We start from the raw sequence: 15,916 nt of genomic DNA, 5'->3' as shown, positions 1-15,916 counted from the left end.
TTTGCATAAATCATTCTGATAGCATGCAGCTCCTGTCTAGGTCTGCATCTCTGCCTTCATAATCAAAACTGACTATGTTTCCACCAGCGTGAATGGGTCCTAGAACATAAAGCTTGATTCTTTCTAATCAGCAATGTGAAAAAGAGCTCCAAATTGAGTGTTTTTCCCCCTTCACATGGTAACAAATGGTTGTGTTTATAGCTTGCAATGTAGAATCAATCTCTCTCTCTCTCTCTCTCTCTCTCTCTCTCTCTCTCTCTCTCACACACACACACACACACACACACACACACACACACAGCCCAGTTTCCTAATGTTCAGCAAGGCTCTGAAACATAGTAGGTACCCAATTATTAGATTACAGAGGCAGACCGGTCAGTGAGAGCTTGCATCAGCCACAAAATAAAAACAAATGCTATTTCACTCAAATTTAAATCTATGCACAGCTTGCATAGTGATATCAAGTAGCTTTGGGTGCCTTCTCCCAGGAGGTTTTCCCCTAAGTATGCATTTGTCTAAAGAAATGAGGCTGCGGCCAATTCTGTGTGGCCAGTGTGGTGATTCAATGTGACATACAGTGAAGCTGTGCATATTCTTTTGGACTGCCTTCGTTATTATAATCAGGCAGAGTCAAATCGGTTTGTTAGTGATAAGGCCAGAAAAGAACTTTGGTTTTGGAAGATGGACTCTACTGCAGATAGCCACAAGGCACCTGACACGCCGGATTTTAGCTGGCAGGACACCAGAGACCAACATTTTTATGGTGAAAAGCAAGGGCCAGCTTCCCTGTACTGCTGCTGGCTCTGTTGGGTCAAGAGCAGCATAGCATCATTTCAGTGTGTGGTGTGAAATGGTAGCTGACATATGTCGCAGTGCTGTTCACCTAACAAGTCCAGTAGAGGTGTGGGAAGATGAAATACAAAAACAACATAATTGTGGGGTGGCTGCTGTGACAGGGTAGGCATTTAACAGTCCAAATAACACAGTCACATCTGATTGGCTGACCTGCTCGCGGGAAGCATGGCAGCTTGCGCCCATTGCAGTATCACAAACGACCATTGGACAAGCATATCTTATGCAGAAGTTAATCACAATAATGGAGCACAAAGTGTGCCTTAGTGGTCAGATCGTAAATGACAAATCTGTTTTACCTTCCAGTACCAGTTATGTGTGCAAGATGAGGTTGGCACTCACTCTGAGCGATCATGCCGATAATCATTAGACGACAAAAGTAATGAGCTTCATTATTATTAGCAATGGAGAGTGGAGTGGGGCTTCCGTGGCTCTGTGTTGCCACGTACAGACACAAAAGCCAGCAGCTTTTCCACCAGCCCCCGTAAGAAAGCAGGCAGAGCTATATGTTGAGAAGAATGACAACTGCACACTAAAAAAAAACACTCAAAAAAACCGAAAAACAAACTGCAGCTTCTACTTGTAGTTGTCATAGTTGGGCAGACACCAGCCAGTGCCACTGACAGGCCAGCTGGGCCCTGGGAGGGCTTCCATGCTACACCAGGAGGTACAGTAAATTATCCTACACGGTAGAGCAACATCTGTTTCTGTGCTAGTGCCGAACAAACAAGGCAATTTAAAACATACCAAGGGATAACCACGCAACAATTGAACATGACCCTCATTTTTCCCCCTTCTCACACACGAGGTGCTAAACTTCATTGCGCAAGCATTTCACCAAAGAGAGGCCAGGTTGGTATTTGATAAGGTGTTGTCAGAGAGATTTTAACATATTTCCAAAATGGAAAGAAAAAGCTTATAGTATTGTTATTCTTAGAATCTTCCTTCCCCCATCTATCTTTATTTCTTTTATGCCAAAGCTAGCACTCAGTTCTCAATTCGCTCTAGAATTAAAAAAAAAAAAAAAAGACTTTCCATATACTTATAAATATTCAGTCTTTAAACCTAATTTGCTATACTTAGTTCACATGCCTTCAAGCATTTGTCTTCCAATTTCCACTGAATAAATGCGTACTAATGAGAACTAGAGCAAGCTGCTGAGGCAAAGCTGGGTGACTTGGGTCTGGCCTGCCACCAGCTTGTGATAGGCGGGCAAATTGAGTTAAAATGAAAAGTCTTGTCAGCTGAAATTCAACATGGTAGCCAAACAGCAAGCTGTCAATCATTCCAGCCAAAACAAGGGACTGCAGGTAATAAAAGGTCATTGTGATCATTAGTGCACTTGGCTTTCCCATGCAAGTTAATTTTAATTAAACATGATTTCTATCTGTAAATGTTTTATAAAACTTATTGTGACTAATGGATTGTTAATTTATGCTAACATTTTGCAGGTAATAGGACCCTCTATTTATTAAATGCACTGCAGAAAAATGGCTATCAAGAATGCAAATATTTGGGGGATAATTTACACCAGGCACTGCAAGGTGCCAATTGCAATGGTGATTAAAATAAGGCTGCCTGTGTTTTATTAAGAACCGAGCTTTACTGTCCAGTATTAGAGGAGGAAAGTGGATTACCAAATCCCCACAACCAGCTTACAATTCAGGGCCTGCATTACCTTCTTCACCTGGCTAGGGAAGATTTGTTTCTCTTTAGGATATAAAAATATTCTGATTCACTATCCGTTGTAAGCCAAATGCTGGGCCATGTGTTGAGCTAAGATGCTTTACAAGGTAACTGTGAAGGAAAAGGGCAAATGAAAGGAAACGCTGGTAGAAAAAGGGCACACACACTTTCTCTTTTACCCTCAGATCTCAATTCTGGCTGTAGCAATTGACAGATGATTCTCATTTGCAGATTTAAAGCACTGAAGCAGCATAGGACTATCAATAATGCATGTTACAATGCAAACACAAATAAGCACATCCAAGTTTCTGCCTCACACTTAGGCCACGTCTGTGTATGTGGAATGAATGTACTGTGACATGGCCAGGCTGTTAATTTGGGTCATCTTAATGACTGGTGCACACTGTCATACTATCTGATTAGCCATGGTGATCAGTGGATGGCAGCGATGGCTGGAGTGAAACGAGCAGCTAGGCCCTGCCCCAGTCTGCTGGGGCTGAGCACTTGGGTGGGTTTGGAAGATGGTAGATAAGAAATGGGGAGAAAGGGACCTGGAGGTAGTGTGCTCTCGTGGGTGAGGAGAAATGGAGTGAGGGTCCAGATTTGTGCACGTTTTTACATAACTGCCTTCAAGATAGGTGAGAACGTAAATCTGAAATTGTAATGATCAGATACTATGAAGTAAAATAACTAATTTTTGTCTCAACAATTGTATATTTTAAGTAAAGTTAAAAATAAATCTGAATTGGAATGGATGCCTACTTTCTGCATTGCACACATGGCCTTTGGGTTACCGCTAAAATATAGAAATGTAAATTCAACGTTCATAGAGTCGATGAACGTTTATTCAGGTAAGACTCCGCTGAGGGCACTGGGCCACTGGTCCTGGTGGAAAAAGAGAACACAGCATATGGATTTGGCCTTCAGGGACACTGCAATCTAAGTAGTTCAAAGTTGGGAGGTACATATAAAAGGAAAGCTGCCCAAGCACCTAGTGAAGAGGTACAATTTCTGATTGAATAACTCCAATGATGGCATTCAGAAAGTCCATTTTAGGAGCAAGTTACTTTTTGTTACTTTTCAGCTGAAGTATTCCTCTCTTTAACTTCTACCCTTTAGAAAACACAAAGGCAAAAAAAATTCTAATTCATCTTCCATATAACAACCCTTTAAACATATTTAAAGACAACAATGATGTCATTTTTAAATTGTATGTCAGAGGTGATATTCCCTTTAGTCTTCTGACATCCTAAATGAGTTCAATTCGTCAGTGTGCCCCTAAAATGAGACAGAACTGGGTGGAAAAGTACTTCAGGTGGAAAAGTAGAGAGGAACTATTTTTTCTGCCGTAGATACCATACTTCTACTAATATTTTATCGGAGGCAGAGGAGCAATGATAACACCACTGACTTCTCTTAAGCTTTTGATATCCCAGAGGTTATCAGCACTGGCTATCTATTAGAATCACCTGAGACGGTTAAATAATAATAATAATAATAATAATAATAATAATAATAATGATAATAAATGCTCCATCCCAGACGAATGGAATCAGAATCACTGCATTAACTAAAACCTTTAAATTAGTAGTTTTAAATCTTGGGGAGCTTTTCAAGCCATCAGCCTGCACTTCAGGCCAATGAAATCAGAACCCCAGTGTGTGGGAGCAGGAATGAGTATTTTCTGAAGCTCCCCAGATGATCCCAGTGAGGAATCCAGGCTGAGAACCATTGCTTCCAACCCTTTTCTGCTCAGCCGAACGTTTCCATATCCTATTCTTCTGCAGTTGATTTTTAGACATAAGTACAATAACATGCATCTTCATGCAGTTTCCTTTTCAATCCTTTCAACTCCTGCTTCAGGCATTCATTATATTATCTAACCCTCTCAGCTTTGTGTTGAGCTGAAAATTTGATAAACATCCAAATCAGTGTTTTTCCCTTTTTAATCAATGTTTCCTTATATTATGTATAAAAATCTCACTATCTAATTTTTGGTGCACTCCTTTATGGTAGATGACTCTCTCTTCTAGCTAGAAGCTAGAAGCTTCTAGCATGACATAGAATTTATACCTCTTGTATTATCCGCCCCCTAGAAGAGAGGATTTTGTTCAACTTTACTGTTGTCTAAATTATGTATACTTCTAATTTGTCAAACACACAATTGTTTTATAATATTAAATGAGCTTTTTCAAAACAACACCCACAGCTGTGCCAAATATACCACACTAAGATGTTAAAACAAGGGAAAATGTGTGTCAGGTGTATATGGGAACTCTATGATCTTTGTGACTTGTCCCTAAATCTAAAACTATTCTACAATGAAAAGTTTATTTTTACTTAAAAAAGAAAACCCACAAAATTTTGATGGGAACCTCTAACCCCAACGTCATGCTCAAACCTGACTACATTTGAGAATTAGTGATACATATTGTAAAACACAGTGGTCCAGGTCTCTGGTACATCTCTAGAGCATTTTCACCTGAGGTGACAGTGTTTACGGGTTTGCACTGAAGTTAGACAGACCTGGCATCAATTTCTGGCTCTGCCACTATGTAGTTGTATAATGTGGGGTGGTTAACTAATCGTTCTGAACCTTGTGACCCAATACTTAAATGAAGATAATAATACTTGAGGATGAAATAAATTAATACCATGTTTCCCCCAAAATTAGACCTAGCCAGACAATCAGCTCTAATGCGTCTTTTGGAGCAAAAATTAATATAAGACTGGATCTTATATTACATTACATTATATTATATAAGACTGAGTCTTATAGTAAAATAACACCAGGTTTTATATAAATTTTTGCTCCAAAAGATGCATTAGAGTTGATTGTCCAGCTAGGTCTTATTTTTGAGGAAACACAGTATATGTAAAGCATTTAGCACAGTGCATGCCACATAGTAAAATAATGATCATTAATATTGTCATTCTTACTGTCTCATCCTGAAATTAAAAATATAGTTACCTCGATCATCATCTAGCCCACATTTTCAGATCTCGTCCATGTGCACAGTATGGCTGGCTTTGTTGAATCGAGATACAGAGAATCCCTCTCCCCTCTCAGTTTGCACAACGAAAATGGATTCTAATGATTCTGGTATCAGACAGGTCTGAGGGAAAGGCTGTGTGTGGACAGGAAACCCAAATTAAAGTCCAGCTCTCTCCTTTATCTCCATGACCTTAGGCGAGAGATTTAGCACCCTGAGAATTTTCTCATCTGTAAAAATAATGACAAAATAATAGCTGCTCTAGTCCCCCCATAACCTGGTGAAGATCACATGAAACAATAAAGTCCATAAAATTGCTCTGAACTATTGAAATCAATAGATTTAATATGAATTATATCCAATAATCATTATTATTTGTTATTAAAGACTATTTTTTCCAACTAATAATCCCTTTCTGTTTCTCCACCCCCACCCCAACTGCTCACATAAAAATGGGCTTAGAAGTCTTTTCAAGAATGTAGCTGGAGAATCACTCTAAGCTCTTAATTCTAGAGTTACTAGAATATACGATCTCCTCTTTCCAAAAAGTATTACACATTTTGCAGAGCCCTCGCTTTACAGCACCTCCTTTTATCCCTCACTTGGACCATCCGTGCAACTTTTCATTTTCAGGATATGTAATTGAACAAAGTTGGGTGCCTGCAATTCACCTGAGTGGCTCAGGAGTTATACTCCACTTTGCCTTACGTTCTTCTTAGAGTACAGTTAGTTGCTCTTTCTATATGTACTACTCAAAAAGAGTCCTCCTGTGGGGTAAGGTAGCCTTGAATTTATACCACCTTGGTTCACAAATACTTGAAAATGAAGAAAACAATATAAACATTCTAGGGATGGCGTTGAAGTTAAATATCATGTTGGTGATAACAACAGATAACATTTATTGAACCTATACTTTTATTATTTACATATATTATTTGGGTAAACCTTGAAGAAGTAGGACTCAAGATTATTAGCTTTCCATTTATCAAAATTTCTACTTTGAGATTTTCCTCTCATTGTGTTATCTGTTCCTTTTCTCTCGGAGCTTTTCAAACTTCTGTTCTATTCAACAACCCTTCCTGTTGAGATCTAGGCCCCAAGTAACAGTTATCTGAACCTCATTATATTTTTAAACTTATTTTTAATTTAAATTTAATTGTGGAGACCTTTACTAAATTGATATCACATTTTAGTGAGGTCATGATGAGCAGAATCCTAACAAGTTACATAAATATACAAACACCTAAAGTTGAGTTTTTCTTTAAAAGAAAAGGGTAGAATGGTTTTAAAGAAAGATTTTTGAGAGCATTGGATAAAAGCATAAATCCATTACAACCTCTTACAACAGATGATTGCTTTGGACTTGATATTTAAAAGCCCAATCTATGTTACACATTTTAACTTTTGCTGACATTAAGTGTATATTGATGTCAGAGGAAATGTGATAGATTCGAGGCCTACAGAATTGAGCCAGGAATGTCAATCAGATATGCCCAATGACTCACACCATATATGCCCCATTGGGCTCTGTCTTCTACGATCACTCTAAACAAGAGAAATCATTTTTGTTCAGGAATAAGACACCCTTTTCTATGGCTTTCTAACTTTCCTTTTCAACCTTGCTGGATAATAAATGTATGCTGACATGCAATATCTCTCTCTCTAAAAAAAAGTCTTTTCCCTTTGCTGTACTAATAACAAAATTCTCTGACCTGGTTAAAACAAAACAAAATAAAACAAAACAAAATGCAATATTCATTTCATCCTTGTGATCTTTTTTCTTATAATAATAAAAATTCAAGCTATCTCTTTGAAAAGAAATTGTACTTAGAATACATAGAACTCTTTTCTTAAGGAGATGAGAAGAGGAAGCACATACACTCACACCATGTGGTACACTGTAAATATTTAATTCTGTAAATGTTGCCTTCCGCACATATAGTTCATGTTCTTTTGACGTACAGAAAAACGGTTGAGCTATGACTAGATGCAGAGGTTATCTGTTGTGTTACTGAGTCATAAAAATTTGCTTCCCTCTGCATAAAACAGTCTATCTGGTGAAAGAAAAAATGCACACTATGTTCTAGAAGATTAACTTCTCATAATGAACGTTACCTGGCCTCTGCTGGTTACTGAGGTAGAGATGAACAGAGGTCCACCTTCTAGATGTCGGAAGGCACTGCCTTTACCCAGGTGGATTGTGGGATTGTTGCTGTTTATTTGTTGATGGTAAGTGAGCTGTAAATTTATGAGAGCTCCAAGGATGAAAATCTCTAGCTCTAGCTATGGACTTAAATGGACCCAAATTATAGCTCTGGAATTTACCATCTCTTCTGATCAAATATATTTAAACTTTTCTGCTTTAATACCACAATTTAAAAATGATCTTTTCTTTCAGCAATGAGGTTGAGAGTAAAAGGAGAGTTGATGAATTTAAACCAAATTTTTAGGAATAATAACTGTCTATGGAAAAAAGAAAAACCCCACATATTCCTTGAAGTTTATTTGCTCTACTTTCCAGTATAAATCATCTGATTCATAAAATGCAATTGAAATTACTTGACTATATGGGGAATGCAACCTTCATCTTCACAGAACCATAAATCTCCTGCTCAGAAAATTCCATGTATCCCTATAAAGGCAACTACCCAGAACTTTATGCAAATTTTGTGCGTTTGTCCCCCAATAATTCTCAAAAGAAAAAAAAATGCATTTTAATAACATTGGGATTATTTTCTTTCTCCAAGCAAACATAAAATTACTTTGATAATATATGGCAAAAACAGCAAACTACACATTTTTCCTAATTGACTGAACAAGCTAGCCAACTGCCAGTATGAGGTAAGCTTCCTGCTATCGCCTCTGATGGGTTTTATCCTAACCAGTGGGAACAATCTCTTAAGCCATTCTTCTTAAGGCCAACTGGTGGTCAGCACTAAGCAACACCTGTAGGGCCTTTGCACCCAGAAGGTCCCATCAAAAAATCTGGAAGATATTTAAAAGATAAAAAATGGAGGCCAATATGGGCTAAAATACCTCAATTGTCAAAGAAGTGAAGCAACAGAGATACATCAAGACTTACTCCTCCATTTGTCCAAAGGAACTTGGTATATTGTATAGTAAAGGATACCACAAGATGAAAAGTCAATATAGAAGGAATGGAGAATAATGTGTTGATATGGAATTTAACTTTAGGAATTAAAGTTCACCACATAAAGATAGCGGTCTTATCAAAACTACTAAAGGAGAATGCAATCCACTGTCATCAAAAGCTCACGTCACTGGCATACAAAGGTGTTAGAAACAGAAAAACAACTTAGTCACTCTGGACCAAAAATGTGCTTAAAATAGTGACCAGGGATGTATCTCATGAGTCAGTGAATATTTTATAAAATATTGACATTTCACATGGAGTAATTTGTAGTTGTTGCTTTTTCTTTTCCTTTCTTCCCTCTCTTCCTTTTTCTTCCCTTTTTCCCTGAAGCGTGTTTAAATCATGAACTTCCAGTGGAAATCACTTGTATTACATTTTTGAGAATCATACACTCCAAGCTTATCTCTGCATAAAAATACAGACACCATTTTAGGGTAGAATAAATACATTTTGTATATAAGTTGCATTTCTGAAATACTTTCTTTTTCAAGCCCCAAATACTTTTCCTGTCAAGACAGAGCAGCAGTGTTTGGAAAGCATTAGCACACCAACAGATGCTCAAAATCAAACGACTTAATAGGCAGAAACTTTTTTTTTCTTCAAATAATTGCAAAGCTTTGGTCTAGCCTTTTGCATACCTTGCATAGTTAATTGCCTAGGCCTTAATGTTTACATGCAATGAGAGTATCTACAGCTATAAACTACATAATTTATAATTGATGTAAATGGGTGTTATTATGTCAATTAGGCAGCTGTGTCCTCCACCTCTTGGTAAACAGCTTTGAGTGATAAACTGAGTTTGCAGAGAAGTAACCTTCTTTTCCTCATAACAGATAAAAATAAATTACCTAGGTAGACCAGGTTGTCCAATTGTTCTCTGGTGAGGTGGATGGAAAATCCAGACCCTTGCTTTTGACCTGTTGACTGCAGCAAATGGTCAATTTCGTCACGCAGCACTGCCATAGCTTCTGGGTGCCGTAGAAGGTAATACATCGCCCAGAACATGGCTGGAATAGTGTTCGCCACAGAGGCCCAGAGAAAGCCTAAATGATGTGCTGGGAGAAAATAAGTGAAAAGGAAGATTAATAGCATTTATTACACTGATTAGATTTGCAGTGTGCTAATTAAAAGATGTTAGGACACAGACCCAGCCAAGGATCAGTGCATGCTAATGAGGACCAATAGGCTTCTGAAGTCTAATTTTCTGCTTAATGAGAATAGTTTAAAATGTAATGTGTGTGTGTGTGAGGGGGGGAGGGAGGTGGGAAGGTGGGGGATGAGATAAGAGGAGTAAATGCAGCTTAGTTATACTCTTTCTCATTATCACCATTAAGTATCTTGTTTTACCACCTCAGCAAAAAAAAAAAAAAAAAAGGAAAAAAGAATCAATTACCACAGAGGGTTGTTTCAGAGTAAAACATTTTATCATTAGCCAATTAGAAAGAGCATAAAAATTTTCAAGGTCGCCATTTTGTCTTTTTATTTTAAAGGTCTAATGTAAATTATTCTGTTTTAAATAAGTAATCCTTCAGAAATTTCTTACCTCCTATTTCAACGTCCTTGGATGTATAGTATTTCTGCAGGATATCTTGCCTCATTTGAACAACTTCTGACCATCCCTGTATTTTAGCTAACTTTTCTGATGTCAAGCATTTTATGAGTTTCTTCTGAATAGACTTGGTATTTCCTAGAAGCTCAATAGGTACATCTGATATTAAATGTGCGAATTTGTTATCAAATTTTAAAAAATCTTCTTTAAGTTCAGTGATAAGTTTTTTCCTATCAGCACCAAGGAATTTTCCATATATGGTTGTAAATGTAGCCTCAAATACAGCTGAGGTGCAGAATGTCAACAGGTGTGTCACGTCCCAATTTGTGGTTTTAAATAGTTGGTGTTCAAAGACTTCTTGTAGATTCTGCATCATGTTGTCCATCAGTATGTCCAACGATTTCCCTTGTAAAAATTGATAGCAGTCACGAAGTTCATTGTTCAGCTCACTGGTCATGAACTTTTGGATGGAAAATGCTTTCCTTATTATATTCTTAGTAAATATTTTAAAGCTTAATTTGTGATTTTTCATCACGAATGGGTACTGGTAAGGATCCAGAATAAACGTTATGTACTTTCCTAAAAGAAATGAGAATATGAGCTCATTTGGTAGCAAAACAAACAGCCCACACCCACAATTTGAAACAATTTTAATTAAAATTACAAAGATCTTAATGTCTACTATCTGGAAAGGTGCAAAGCTCAATAAAAATCCATTTCATTCACACATGTTTCTTTTTAAAATGGAAAATGATGGGATAAACTCTAGAAGCTTGAAATTCTTAATGCCTTTTTAAAAGATAGTGTACTCTTCAAATTTTTATTTTAACTAAGTACCCAAATATTTAAATTACCCTTTAAATATTCTCACAATCCCCTGACTTAAACACTTTTCATACTTGTTCTCCAATAACACAAACAGAACACAAACAAACAAATCAAATTGGTAAGATGCCATTCCATTATTGATTATTTATTTACACTTCATGAAGAGTTTTTTCATACTTGGTATCATCTTAGCTTTGGTTGGATACAATCATTTTAACTCAAATAAATGAAGATGTGGTATGAAGTAGGTACTCACAAATGAATGCCTAATTCAACTCTAATAACAAACCACAAATGCCAGCATTTTCATTTTTATAGATGAGAAAATAGTGGCTCAGGGAGATTTAGTAAAATGTCCAAGGTCACGTTCTGATTTGTAACTGAAATAGGATTCCCAATTAGAAACTGTTCATTCATTCATTCATTCATTCATTCATTCATGTATTCATTCAAAATTTATTGAGATATAGACATTTGGTTGGATCTCTTTCCTCTTGAGGCAAAAGATGCAAAGAAAACATTGTATCATATGGATAGTGATATAGCAGAGGTGTGAACACAACGTCAGGGATGCAGAGAGTGGAATTTGCTTCACTCTGCTTTCAGGAGTTATCAGAAAGTGTTCTTAGAGGTGGTGACATTTGGTCTTCTCATATATCAGTGTTGCCCAACCTTACCCGATTGAAAGACTTAGGGTGCTGGTTAAAAATACTGACTACTGCCTCTAGATTCATAAGGGTTGGAAGTGGGACTACAAGTTTCTATTTTTGACAAGGGCCTCAAGTGTTTCTTATAAGAAGGCACAGTGAGGAACAGTCATCCTAGAGTCTGCCTCTCAAAACCGGCAGGAACCTTTGAGAGTTCCTAGCTCCTCCTCCTTCCTTGCCCCCTCCCCAGGCATTTACAGTTTAAAAAGCTGAAGAAAGTCAAGAGAGGTTAAGGGCCAAGATCTTGCTGCCTGTATAGTGGCAAGAAGTCACTCACTCCCCATGCACTTTCCTTTCTGAACAAAGTGCGAATTTTTCTCCCACTAGAGTACTGATTTAATTATACTCCTTCTAATTATACGTATGATGGAGACAGTATTCAATAATAGCACCTAATATGTCTTTCCTTTCCAAGAACACACATGACGTTTAGATGCTGCTACACTTTAATGCCTATTTATTGTTCTCTAGAAAAACAATATATAATTAGACATTAATTATTTAGGATCATGTACACTTTCCTCTTCACCTCATCATTCCTCTGTGTGTGTGCATGTATATGCCGGGAGCTTTCTTAGATGAATAACTTCTTGTTATTTATGATAACTACAACAGCATCACAGAACTTTAATAAAGTGGGAATCTAGGAATGAGGGTAAAGCTAGAAATGACTACTCATTCTGGCCTGATCCCAAAGCTGCATCTACAAAATAAACTCATGTTTTCCCGCCCCCTGGGGAGAGGAAAAAGGACTCAACTGCATTTGGGCATATTTTATGACACCTGCTTTCCCATAGCATCTTAATTAATTACAATTTCCAGCATATGTCTGACAAATAATTGAAAAAAATAGTTAATTCTCTTATTTTGCAAATGACAATTTCAGGCAAAGCTGTGTATTTTTACAGGTGGTGGGTGTGTCACATGTTTCTCCTTTCACTACATGCAAGGATTTTACTCAATATCTTTAGAGTTATTTTAAATGTGTCACTAAAGTTCAGAGAATGTATAAAAGTTTCAGCTTGTAGAACACAACTTTTAGAGAATATCTTTAATTTTTCCTACGCACTTTCTACATTCATCAAAATCTAAGTGGAAAGGCAAAACTGTATTCGGTCATGACAACACAAGCTACTGACCACTGGCCTGCTGAAGGAGAATCTGTATGCACATTAGAGGTTTTGTCTTTAATTTACCAATGAAATGTACACACATTTTAAGAAATGTTAACACTTTGGTCAACGTTGCTCAACAGTAGTTCGCCATAATCAGAAGTGTCCGGATGCTGATGGTAACCACTTTGAGCACCTCTTGTAATTGCAGAAGTCAAATGTGACTTGTATTCATCTTTTGTTATCAGTATATATTGAGTATCACAATTTTAATACAGTTTTTTCCTTTCTTAAAATGTGTATGCATTTTTTTGTCACTCTCTATATATTCCTTCTCTCTTTCTTTTTCTATCTCTCTTTGGGGGTGAGGATACTGTAAGAAACTATAAGGTTAATTTCAAATAAAAGGAATATAAGTTAAATGTGGAAAAATTGATTTTGGTTTGTAACAATTATTAATAATTATAAAAACAAGCAGTTATTGCATATAGGCTCTTTGCTTTAAAAATCATTACTGTTCAGTTTAGAGCAATCTGTTTATAGGTAAAATTCTCATTCATTTCAAGGCTCTTTACATTGTAGGATCTGTGTTTTCTCTTTCTCATTCTTATTTTAATTTTCTTCCACAGCAAGGCATTGTGTTTTATCTACTGTCTTTCTGAGTAAGATGTGGATTGCTTTAAAAGTAGATGTTTTGATTTTCTGGATTTTGCTTTTCAAGTGGGTTTGGAAGTACTAATAACCCTGGAGATGTTAGCTGGCTTTCCAACTTCTAATCTTCAGTATAAACAATTTAAGCTAAGTTTTCCAAAATTAATATTAATTTAAACCATCTGTCTACCATCTGCTAATGTGTGATGCAAACCAGAGTTCTTTGTAATCTTTAATCAGACAGTTAGGAAAACACATATACATTCATAAAATGAATTTAAATTTCTTAACAAAGGAGATCTGAAAAGTTATTCTGAAGGCCATGTATCCTTGGAGCAAAATTAACTTTTCCTCCAGTGTGATTTTATGTAAATGAATGCCAAGTGTCAACAGGCAAGTTTCCTATTTCACAAAGATCACAGGCAGGAACAATATCCTTTGCCATGTTTTCAAATGAAAAAAGAATGCTGTCAGCAGTTGATATAAAATATTGATTGAAAGAATTTCAGAGTTTGCATTTGTCTAAAATAAATGTCAAAATGGGGCTTACTTCTGATATATATATATATATATATATATATATATATATATATATATATATATATATATGTATATACACACATATATTCATCCTTTTCAGCAGTAAATTTGAATTTGAAATAGGGTCAAGATTTGTAATGTCTTCTTTGCCAATAATTTCATTCTCTTCCCTTTTTAGGAGCTTAAGGGCCTGATATTAACTCGAGCATTCCTATGTAACCTGTACATGATCCTTTACTAACTCACCAGCCTTCTCACTTCCTTCAAAACTGCTTCCTTCAGCAAATGAAGCTACATGATGCAAAGTATGTCAGTAAATGTTAAAGAAAACAAATTCGGACTTCCACATGGACATCTCATATATATATAAGAAGTTTGACACCTGGACTATTATAAATTGAACTTTGATGTTTTCATTTCAGACAGTTGGTACTTTACAGACACATATCCATGGGAATTCAGGACAACTATTTGACTATTTGGAATAGAAATGTCCAGTCAACAAATATGAGATAAATTTGAATATTAAAGAAATTTTCCATAATTATAAGCTTTTAATCTCCATGTATAGCTGGTTCTTCAATAGAATTTTTTTTTTTTTAACAATCTCAAGTTGAAAATATTAGTTGGAGGAGTGGACTATGAACTAACTTTTTATTTTATGAGGATGACCACATTACATACTCTCCCTCTTAGTAGAGAGACTTCACTAGCTGTTGACAATGACGTACAGTGGTGCTTCACTGGGATGACATCTAGGGAAAGTGATTTGGCTGCACCACCACACAAAACCCATTAGAGAACTATTTTCTGCGACAGGTCACGAATTTACATGGTTTCTCATGAAAAGATGTACTTTTAAATTTCTTTATTAAGATGACATCCAAGTCCCTTGAGACCTTTTGGGATGACAATCATTTGCTCATCATGTAAGAACATACACTCACTGCCATCACGTTATGGGACAAGGGTGGGAGACTCTGTGTTCCTCACTTCACAGGTTTCAAATGAGCTATTTCACAAACTGATCATTAGAACCATACACATTAATAGGATATCTTGACAGGAATTTATTCAAACTCTAGTAAGAAGCCAAAGAGAAGTAGTATATTTAACTGTGGTTGTCTACTGCTGAGTTCAAAAATATAACCATGGTCAAATTATTTAGACATTAGAAATTCAGCAAGCTTCACAGTATCTAAGGCTAAGATATCAAGTATCAGCAGAAATTAGTTGTTTTTTGAAAAGTGAATACAATTATTCACATCTGCTCCAAGTTTCTGCTTAATCATCATAGGTTACTTCTGTGTAATGTATTTAAAAAGGAAAACTAAAAATTCCAATAATTTGTTGTATCTACTCATTCATTAGAACTTAAGGTTTAATTTTTTTAAAGTAAGAGTGACTGTTTGTTAAAGTGAAGATTATAGTTTTATATTATGAAACCACTTAGAACATAAGTACCAGCTAAGGCCTCTATTTGTATAATAGTATTTCATCAGCGCTAAGGTATTGGGAAATTCTGATCAAATATTTGTTGTGACTCAATCAGTGCCAAGCTCTGGACTAAACATTGGAAATAGAGGAGCTAGAAAATAATGAAGGGAAATAGACAAGTGAATTAGCATTAAATTCACAATTTCTTAAATGCTGTGACAGAAGTGATACTGGGAGTAATTGGAGCCTGGAGAAGAAGCATCAATATAACATGGGGAGCGGAAAGTACTATATGACTACGGTCTCAGAAGATGAGTCCATGTCGGTCATCTTTTGAAGACGACTTAAAAAGAGAAGTACAATATTCCAGCAGGAAAAAAAAACAAGAGAAAACACAGAGGCACCAA

General features: G+C 36.3%; 1 protein-coding gene across 1 annotated transcript in view; it reads right to left on the bottom strand.

The window, feature by feature from the left end:
• CYP7B1 (cytochrome P450 family 7 subfamily B member 1) overlaps positions 1-15,916 on the bottom strand; it is a 167,731-nt gene that overhangs the window by 12,138 nt on the left and 139,677 nt on the right. Inside the window, exons 3-4 of the mRNA XM_019710701.2 lie at positions 10,229-10,813; positions 9,534-9,740 (exon numbers count right to left, since the gene is read on the bottom strand). Of these exons, the coding sequence (XP_019566260.2) occupies positions 9,534-9,740; positions 10,229-10,813 (792 nt within the window). The remainder of the gene's footprint in view (positions 1-9,533; positions 9,741-10,228; positions 10,814-15,916) is intronic.

The sequence above is a fragment of the Rhinolophus sinicus genome, linkage group LG14, assembly GCF_036562045.2.
Source record: "Rhinolophus sinicus isolate RSC01 linkage group LG14, ASM3656204v1, whole genome shotgun sequence".
Taxonomy (NCBI): domain Eukaryota; kingdom Metazoa; phylum Chordata; class Mammalia; order Chiroptera; family Rhinolophidae; genus Rhinolophus; species Rhinolophus sinicus.
This window is presented reverse-complemented; position numbering and strand designations above follow the sequence as displayed.